General features: G+C 37.8%; 1 protein-coding gene across 1 annotated transcript in view; it reads right to left on the bottom strand.

Annotated features, from left to right (window-relative positions):
* WDR93 (WD repeat domain 93) overlaps positions 1–10970 on the bottom strand; it is a 47739-nt gene that overhangs the window by 34886 nt on the left and 1883 nt on the right. Inside the window, exons 2-5 of the mRNA XM_032624065.1 lie at positions 10158–10204; positions 3255–6770; positions 2438–2630; positions 539–603 (exon numbers count right to left, since the gene is read on the bottom strand). Coding sequence (XP_032479956.1) covers positions 539–603; positions 2438–2630; positions 3255–3578 — 582 coding nt within the window. The 5' untranslated portion in view covers positions 3579–6770; positions 10158–10204. The remainder of the gene's footprint in view (positions 1–538; positions 604–2437; positions 2631–3254; positions 6771–10157; positions 10205–10970) is intronic.

Here is a 10970-nt window from a genome sequence, read left to right on the forward strand (position 1 = left end):
AAGTGTGGAGGGTAGAGAAAACACGGTGATAGGAATTCTTTCCTATATGGTGGTGGCACAGAGGAGGGAGGGATCAACTTCTCTTGGGTATATCAGGGAAAGCATCTCAGAGGAGGGGATATTTGAGCTGGTCTTGAAGAATGAGAGAAATTTAAGAGGTACACACAGTAGGTAGGGAGACAAGGAGAATCTTCTATGCAAAGGGAACAGCACGGACAAGGGAACAGGATGTGAAGCAGCCTGGAAATTTTAGGGACTTGTAAGCAGTTATTAGACATGTTGGTCTGGTGCTCAATCTGGACCAGAGTTCCTTAGTTATTTTCTTCTCTTGACAACCGGGAAAATGAATCCAAGGCATTCAGTATGTACCCTCTGATGGTGAGGGATCTTTTAATTGGATATTTTGGAGAAGGCTCTCTGGCCAGGGAGGTCTCTATGTCTTTCTACTCTAGGATGGCTGTCATTGCATCCATGTTAAAAGTAAACTTGATTTTCTACGGCTTTTGGCCCAGCTACAGATGAAAGAACATGAGCTTACCGCTTCATTGATGGCTTTGATGAGGTAAAGGCCATCCTTATAAAAATAAAATAGTCTAATGATACCTGAAACAGAAAAATAAGTAAGAGTAAAAGACAGGCAGGTGAACCGAAGAAAAGTTGAAATTTTATATTTGACTTTCTGAGATATCATGATAAACTCATGCATTATTAGGCTTCCTGCCCGGCCCCTCTACCACCCGTGATCATCTTGGACTCCTTGCCTTCTTCCACCCCTCACTTGAAATGTTCAAGTTATTCTCCCTCTTGGGTCGTCTCGGTGTACACTGGCCCTACCCTCTTCTTCTAGAATCCTCTTGTAAGCACTTCGGCCACACCAATCCACTCGTGATTTCTATTCACCTGTTTTAGCACATCATCCCATAGTGTTTCACATTGTTATCCAACTGCTTCCTGTGAGTGTTTTTTATTCCTCGAGTGAGTTCACAGATTCTCTGAGGGAAAGGATCACATCTTACTCTTCTATGTGCCTCATTTCTCACAGCCCAACAGGCTCCTCATGCAGTTAATTTTGTTGATACAATAAGTAATTTTGTCATTCTCATTTAACCTAAGGGCTCTAGTATGTGATCATCATCCACCATGACTTCTTGCCTCTTTCTTTAGGTGCCTCCCAGACACTCATAACCTGCCCCTACAGCCATAATAATGACCTTGCAGAGGTATCTGGATCACTGTGGGTGACAGTCTAACTCAACCCAATAAACATTCATGGGATATCTGCTCCATGACCACAAATGTGCTAGGGGCAACCAAGGCAGTCTCTGCCCTCAAATTCATCACATTGAGAATCACACAGACAGGAAACTAACTAGATATAATGCAGTGTGATAAATGCAGTCCTATTTTTACACCAAACTCCTCCTGAGTATCAACATTCCCACTCCAGGTGCCTCAAAGATGTGCATGCTCAAATGGAATTTCTCAACTCACAGACCCCTGGAATCTTATTCTCCTAAAATTGCTTATCAAGTAATGACATCATCATCCACCCCATTATCTAAGGAGGAAAGGAGTAATTTTTCTTCACTTACCCTCACATACCACCCTACTCCCTGACCCCATACATATATTCCATCACTCACCAAGTTTTTCTACTATATTTTCCTTTCTTTAAGCTTTTTATTTTGAACTAATTTTAGACTTAGAGAAAAACTGCAAAAATAGTACAGAGTTCCCTTATAATCCCTCACCTCATTTCCCCTAATGTTAACATCTTACAGAACTACAGTACAATTTTCTTTTCATTTTAACAGCCCCTGCCTTGGTTCAGGCCTTTGTAATTTCTCTCCTAAATGAATGCACTAGCTCCTCCTGGTCTCTCTACCTCTCCATTTGACTTTTGCAAACTCCTATCAGGGTGCTCTTCCTAAAATGCCAGTTGGGTCAGGTCACTCTCCTGCAGACACATACCTTCCAGGACACTGTCCATAGTTCTCTATACTATGGTCCCCATGTCTGGGTCATCCTCAGGCTGAGGAAGAAAAGCAAGCCTGGCTTAAATGAGCAGCAGGATTGCTGAGTGCTGGAAAGGATGTGGACTCTGGGCCCACACTGCCTGGTTCAAATCCTGCCTGTGCCACTTACTCTCTGCATTACCTCAAGTAGGTTATTTAACCCCAGGCCTCAGTTGCCTCTTCTGAAAAACAATAATAATAAACTGTATTTACCTGCTAAGGCTGTTGTGAAGGCCAACATGTGTGAAATGTTAGAATAGTGCCTGGCACACCATACTGTCCTGCAGATGTTAGTTAATACTACATGACCAGGGAGAACTCTCCAGGTCTGGCCCCTCCCATGCCTGGAAAGGAGATTACGTTGAACAACAGTCTACAGGTACCTATAAATTAGGCTAAAAAGGAAGATGAAGAACGTGTACCCATTTCATCCACAGAAGCAATAAGTATTTCACTCCCCAAATCTGTGGCCCAGATGTAAGTGACATCAACCTTAAGTTTCTCCCAAACATATATTCGTTTAGCATTGTACAGATTATAGATGGAGAATCCTTTGGTTCCTCCAATAAACACATAGTCTTGGGAAATAGCCATACAATTCGGCATTTTGTTGAGCTGGGAAAAGAAAAACATAGAAAAAAGGAATGATTTTTCAGGTATCACCATCTGCAAGTAATATGAGCTAACTTTTCAAAGAGGGAAGCAGGTCCCTCCTAGTTATAGTATCATGTCCAAACACAGTGCCCATCTAAATATCTTGCCCAAACATCAAGAAAGTCATGGCATTCTACTCTTAGGGGAAAGGGGCCAGAGAAAACAAAGAAGTTGAGAATAAATGCTCATTCACAACACTAAGCGTGACCACAGGCCCTGTGGTGAGTGGACCAGTGGCCCCATTCCCTGTACTTTATTCAACTAGAACACCGGTAAGAACTATAACTGACACACTGGCAGATTTTCAACCGTCAAGCAAGGGAGTGATTAATACACTCTGAAAGATTTTTACATAACAATAGGATGTAAAAGACACATCTGTATAATCTTCAATTAACCAGAACACCCATTTCCCCAGGCAATTACTAGATCTATTTTAATCAACACCAGCATGCCTATAATCTTTCAAAAATGCACTGTCCTATTGAATGAAGGTTCCTGGTAGTAATTCCTTCCCTGGATCAGGTGTTATCATTTATTAACACTCAGTTCAGAAACAAGGCCGCCTTGTCAGCTGCTCCATACCTTGCTTTCTAGAAGTGGAGGGTAGATGGTGGGCTGGATGCGGCTGAGCTCAGCTTTCCTCGATGCATCCCTCTCCTCAATAATTTCCCACGAGTGGTCAAACAGAAAGTTCACTAGCTTGTTGATCATTCGATAAGGCTGAGGTAGGGAATCCTGCTCTTGATCTGGACCCTTGAAGACCCAATCCTCTTCATCATCCTTAGACCAGTCCTCTGTAGGGGACGGCACCTCCAGTGTCCCCTTTCGTGTTAAAGTGGGCAGCTTCAGCTTCTGGGCTCGACTTCCTTTGGGAGATGTCATCACAGAAGGTGGTGCTGGGAACATCTATGAAATTCTGAAAAACTGATCAAGGAAGTAAGCCAAGGTACTTTGCTAAAAAGGGGAAGTTATCATAAGACAGCTCATCATCCTCCTTAGCGTATTAGCCTATGGGAACTATTTATTCTAGAGATTGGCATCTGCGTTATTGCCACATTTCTAAGATATGGTCTTCATATTAATAAGGGTATTAGCAGAGACAGGTATTGACTATTCACATCTTCCAGACCAGCTCAAGATGATGTGCCCTATGACAAAAGGAAAGGAATTTGGCACCCTGTTGCCTTTCTTCACCTCCTGATAAGAGAGTGGCTGTCTTTCTGTCCCAAATAGAATACACCCTTTCTCCTACAACTTGTGCCTTCTCATGGCTCTTCCATCTCTGCAAATGGTTGTGCTGAAGCTAGCTGGGTAGGGAGCAACAACTTCTCCAGTTCCTTTTCCCTCCCCTCCAATCATATGCAGCTCAAGCACTATCCAATCCTTGCTGTCCAATTTGTTCCTTCCTCTCTACTCTCCCTGCTCCCATCCAGGAGCTCTGTAGGTACAGTGCCCAGAACCTATGAGATTTTTCAAGGGCCTGCAGAAATGTTTGAGACTTGAAAAAATACTGACTAAAAAAAACCCCCCCACAAAATCAAAATAATTAGATATTTACAAAAATATTTACAACTTATCAACTCCACTCTGTGTGTGCATAATGTTTAAGTCTATAAGAAAAGAACAAGCAACCTATACTTTATAAAACTCAAAACTGTACAAATTATAAAAAGATTTTCAAATGTTACAGTTTAAAAAAGGCATTTAATGTGGAATATGGGGTACATTTTAAGATGCTTAGTAGGTAGTGGCACAGGGTCTTACACTGTCGGAGCACCCTGGGGCCATGGAAGTCTTATAAAGGCCCTGCTGCCATCATCTTTTCTCACCTGCTAGAGTACATTTGTGATGTTTCAAGTGCAAAGTGGGGAGAGACTATCTGGGTCTGAGTCTGAAAATAAAGAATCACCTGAAATCATCAGTGGGAACAGTAAGCTGAGCTCACACAGGGCCAGGAATAATGCCTGTTTCCATCAGTGAGAATGGAAAACCTCATAATTCACAAATATTGGGTTAGAGTACTCTGAAGAGCATAGCCAAGTAGTGGGAAAAATTAACCCTAGAATAAACGCTGCTCTAGTATTGCCCACCAAATCTTAGAAGTCAGAAGATCATACTTACTACGTAACTTAACTACATACCAGAACAAACTCAAGAATATTTATAGGAATACAAATATGAAACTAAGCCCCCCTAAAACCAAGTTCCCTTACTGAGTTTGTGATTAATCTATCCAAAACTTTATTCCCTTGCTTGTCTCCTCTGACCTCAATCCCTTTCTTGTCCTCTCTGACCTCAATCTTGTGCTAATTGGACACTAATAAACCAGAACAGATGACTAAGATTGCAGTTGTTGACAACATCGTAAATGTACTAAAATTGCTGTTATAGGTATCATCATTAACATATAAACTCAGCTTGTTTCTCTAGGGCAACATGAACTCACAGACCTCCGAGCCATGGACCACCTGGCCAGAGAATCATAAACCAGAGTCATCCTGACTCCCGAAACCCTGATTAAGAAATGTCACAAGATGATGATTAAACCCAGTTTCCTTGTTCTTCCCCTTTAAAATATCCCTATCTCAAAGACCACTCCCTTGCTTGGTGCCCTGCAATAAACCCTTACTTTGCTGCAAACACCCACTGTCAGAGTTTGACTTTCTGCGCTGCAGGCACATAAGCCCTTGCTCGGTTACAAAAATATGCAGCATCCAATGAAGTAAAATTCACAATGTCTGACATCCAATTAAAAAAATTACCTCAAATGCAGAAAGGCAGGAAGACACAAGCCATAATAAAAACTCAATCAATTGAAGCTGACTCATAATCAACACAGAACATTAGAATTAGCAGATATATAATTCTAGTATATATCTAGATTAGTATATTCCACATGTTCAAAAATCAAGAGGAAATGCTGAACATGTTACGTAGAGATGTGGAAGATGTTTAAAAAAATACCCAAACTGAACTTTTAAGGATGAAAACTATTGATATAATGTCTGCAATGAAAATATACACTGGATTAGATTAATAACAAGATTTCAGAGCAAAACAGATTAGATGGGCAAAAAAAAAGAATAGTGAATTTGAAAACATAGCAATAGAAACAAAATGAAAGAAAGAGAAAAATTTTTTGAAAAAAAATGAAGACAGTGAGGTGTAGGATAACTTGAAGTAGCCTAGTATAAGTGTGATTGAAATCCCCAAAGGAGGGAAGAGACCAAAAAAAGCTGTAGAAATAATGAACAAAAATTTTCAAATTTTGATGAAAACTAAGAAGAAAAACCCTAGCAAATTAAAAATGAAGAAATTTATACCAAGGCACATCATGATCAAACTGCTCAAAACTAGTGATAAAGACAAAATCTGAAATGCAGCCAGAGATAGAAAGGCATGCATAGAGGAACAAAGTAAAGGACAAGAGATTTCCTGAAGGAAACAGCAGAAGTGAGAAGACAGTGAAGCAACGTCTTAAAAGTACTGACAGCAAAAAATTTGTCAATTAAGAATTCCAGGCCAAAAAGCATATCTTTCAATAAATGAAGGTGAAGGAATTCCCTGGCGGTTCAGTGGTTAGGACTCTGTGCTTTCACTGCCAAGGGCCTGGGTTCAATCCCTGGTTGGGGAACTAAGATCCTGCAAGCTGCGAGGCCAAACAAACAAACAAACACAAATAAATAAATAAATAAATGAAGGTGAAATAAAGAATATTTAGACATACGAAAACTGAAAGAATTCATCAGCAGCAGACCAGCATTATAAGAAATAATGTTAAAGGAAGGCCTTCAGGCAGAAGAAAAATAGCATCAGAGAGAAATGTGAATCTACACAAAGGAATGAAAAGCACTGGATGATAGCTATGTAGGTAAATATAAAAGACTTTCTCTTACTATTTAAATTCCTTTAAAAGATATCTAAAATGTTTAAACAAAAATAATAATGTGGGCTTCCCTGGTGGCGCAGTGGTTGAGAGTCCGCCTGCCGATGCAGGGGACACGGGTTCGTGCTCCGGTCCGGGAGGATCCCACGTGCTGCGGAGCGGCTGGGCTCGTGAGCCATGGCCGCTGAGCCTGCGTGTCCGTAGCCTGTGCTCTGCAACGGGAGAGGCCACAACAGTGAGAGGCCCGCGTACCGCAAAAAAAAAAAGATGTAAAAAAGAGGAAAAAGGGCAAAAAATAGGAAACCCTAACCATATCAATAATCATATCAAATGTAAATAGTCTAAAGACTCCAATCAAAAAACAGAAATTGTCAGATTAGATAAAGGAGAAAGACTCATATATGCTGCCCACCAAAAATCTACTTTAAATGTAAAGACACATACAGGTTAAAATTAAAAGAGTAGAAATAGATGTACCACGCTAACACTAAAGAAAGCTGGAGTGGCTATATTAATATCATATGTAGAACATTTCAGAGCAAAGAATATTACCTGGGATAAAGAGGTATGTTTTATAATAATAAAGGGGTTGATTCATCAAGAAGATGTAACAGTCCTAAATGTTAATGAACCTAATAACAGAGCCTTGAAATCCATGAAGCAAAACTGATAGAATTTCAATGAGAAATAGACAAATCCACAATTACAGTCAGAGAGTTCAATACCCTCTCTCAATAATTTATAGAACATGTAGACAAAGAAATCAGCAAGGATACAGAAAACTTGAACACTATTAATGAATTTGACCTGACAGTTGTAGAACACTCTACCCAACAACAGCAGGATACAAATTATTTTTTAAGTACACTTGAAACATTTATCAAGAAAAATCATATTCTGGGCCATAAACAAGTCTTAATAAATTTATAAGTCATACAAATTATGTTCTCTGATCATACAGAAATTATTTTAGAAATCAATAACAGATACTTAGAGGTATACAAAACCTCAAAATATTAGGAAATATTTCTTAATAACTTACCAATCACTACTACATACCTATTACAATGGCTCAAATTTTTAAAAAAATATTGACAGTATGAAATACTTGTGAAGATGCAGAGCAACTGGACTCTCATACATGGATGGATGTTAGGAATGCAAAGTGATACCATCACTCTGGAAAAGGGTTTGGCAGTATCTTATAAAGTTGAACATATATTAATCATATGACCCAGGAATACCACCCCTGAGTATCTACGCTAAGAGTATGAAAACTTGTGGGCACAAAAAAGCCTGTACACAAAGTGTTTATAGCAGTTCTATTTATAATTACCCCAAATGGGAAACAATCCAAATGTCCTTCACCAGGTGAATAGACAAACCAACTGTGTTATATCCACATAATGGAATACTACTCAGTAATAAAAAGGGGAGAACTACTGACACATACAAAAACATGGATGAATCTCAAAGGCATTTTGCTGAATAAAAGAAACCAGTCTAAAAATTTATGTGCAGTGATTCCATTTATAAGGCATTCTTGAAAATCAAAATGAGTAATGGAGAACAGATCAGTGGTTGGCAGGAGTTATAAGTGGAGGGATGATGTTATTTAATGTTATTTAAAAAGGACAGCATGAGGGAATTTTTTTGGGTGGTGTGGGACTGTTTTATCCATACTGGAAAGAACTATGTAAAGCTGTCTTTATTTATAATCAGACAATATGATTATCTATAGAGAAAACCCGATGTAATCTTTTAAAAAAAATCTACTAGAACTAATAAATGAAGTTAGCAAGGTTGCAGGATAAAAGTTCAATATACAAAAACCTCCTATATTTCTACATACTGACAACAAGCAATAAAAAATTGAAATTAAAAATGCTATTTATTATACTATTTATAATAGTATAAAAATATGAAATACTTAAGGTTAAATTTGACAAAAGATGTACAAGGCCTGTACCCTGAATGCTGTAAAATACCACTAAGAGAAGACCTAAATAAATGGAGAGAGAGAGACCTTACTCATGGGTTGGAAGATTCAACTTTTTTAGGATGTCAATTCTCTCCAAATTGATTTATAAAATCAAAGCAATCCCTATGATAATCCCAGTTGGCATTTTTTTTTAGAAATTAAGAAGCTGATGTTATACTTCATATGAAAATGCAAAGTACCTAGAATAGCCAAGATAACTTAGAAAAAGAAAGAATTAGAGGACCATCACTACCTACTTCAAGACTTATAAAGCCAGAGTAATCAAGACAGTGTGGTATTGGCATCAAAAAAGACAACAAATAACACGTGTTGGTGAGGATGTGGAGAAAAGGGAACCCTCATGCACTGTTGGTGGGAATGTAAATTGGTGAAGTCACTACAGAAAATAGTGTGGAAGTTCCTCAAAAAATTAAAAATAAAACTACCATATGATCAAGTAATTCCACTTCTGGATATTTTCCCAAAGAAAACAAAACAAAACAAAAACTATTTTGAAAAGATATATGCACCCTATGTTCATTGCAGCATTATTCACAATAGCCAAGATACAGAAGCAACCTAAGTCCCCACCGATAGATGAATGGATAAAGAAGTTGTGATATACACAATGGAATATTAGTCAGCCATAAAAAAGAATAAAACCTTGCCATTTGCAACAACAGGTATGGACCTAGAGGGTACTATGCTAAGTGAAGTAAGTCAGACAGAGAAAGACAAATACTGTGTGATTTCACTTATATGTGGAATCTATAAAACAAGACAAGTGAACAAACAAACAAACAAAAAAAACCAAAAAAAGAGTCATTAAAAAAAAAAAAGAGTCATAGATACAGAGAACAAACAGGTGGTTGCCAGAAGGGATGGGGGTGGGAGGATAAGTGAAATAGGTGAGGGAAATGAAGAGGTACAAAAAAAAAAAAAGACGAATAGATCAATGAAACTGAATAGAGAATATAGAATTAGACCCATACAGATATGGACAGTTTATTTTTGACAAAGGTGCAAAGATAATTCAGTGGAAAAGGGATAATCCTTTCAATAAATAATGCTGGCTCAGTTAGATATCCATATGGGAAAAAAAGAACTCCAATCCATACCTTTCACTATATACAAAAATTAATTCAAAGTAGATCACAGGCCTAAATATAAAACTTAAAACTATAAAACTTCTAGAAGAAAACTCAGGAGAAAACCTTTGCAATCTTCAGTTAGACAAAGATCCCTTAGATATGACATTAAAGCACAATCCATAAGAACAAATTGATAATTTGAACCTTTCAAGAATAAACTTATGCTCTTCAAAAGACACTTAAGAGAATAAAAGGTAGCCCAAAGACTGGGAGAAAATATTTGTAGGTCATATATATGATAAAGTGCTTGTGTTCAGAATATTTTGAAAACTCTTAAAACTCAGTAATAAGAAAATGATGCAATTTTTAAAAATGGAATAAAGATTTGCACTGACACTTAACCAAAGAAGATACACATAAGGCAAACAGGCATATTAAAAGATGTTCAACATGGTTAATCGTCATAGAAATGCAAATTGTAATTACACATGTATTAGAAAGCCTGAAGTTAGAAAGATAGACCATACCAAGTGTTGTCGAGGATGAGGAGAAGCTGGAACTCTTCCACCTGCTGCTGGGAAAGTAAAATAGTACAGTGTCGAAAACAGTTAGCAATTTCTTAGAAAGTTAAGTTTACACCTACCACAATAGCCAGTCATTCTACTCCTAGGTGTGATATAAGGGAACTGAAATCATATGTCCATACATAGACTTGTAAATGAACATTCATTACAGCTCTACTTGTAGGAGCTCCAAACTGGAAACAACCCAAATGTTTATCATAGGTGAATAGATAAACTCCTATATATTCACATCCCATATTCAGCGGGAACACGAAATAGTAGAGTCACTTTGGAAGACAGCTTGGCAGTTTCTTACAAAGCTGAATATACACTTAACATGATTCAGCAATCCCATTCCTACATATTTATGCAAGAAAAATTAAAACATGTTTCATATGAAAATCTGTGCTTAAATATTTATAGCAGCTTTATAATTGTCTCAAACTGGAAACAACACAAATGTATTTCAGTGGATAAAGAGATAACAAAGTATGGTACATCCATCCAATGGAATACCACTCAGCAATAAAAATGTACAAACTACTGACATACACAACATAGATGAAACTCAAATGCATTAATGCTAAGTGAAAGAAATCAGAAAATGCTACATACTAAATGATTCAATTTATGATACAGTGGAAAAGGCAGAATTGTAGGTATAGAAAACAAACTATATAAATCTGTGTTTAGGAGCACCCTGTGCTCATCTCTATCATCTAACGCATCACTGTGTTGTACTTTCCCATTTTTCTGTGTCCCTCATTAATCTATTGC

This window comes from Phocoena sinus, chromosome 2 (genome assembly GCF_008692025.1).
Source record: "Phocoena sinus isolate mPhoSin1 chromosome 2, mPhoSin1.pri, whole genome shotgun sequence".
NCBI classification, from domain to species: domain Eukaryota; kingdom Metazoa; phylum Chordata; class Mammalia; order Artiodactyla; family Phocoenidae; genus Phocoena; species Phocoena sinus.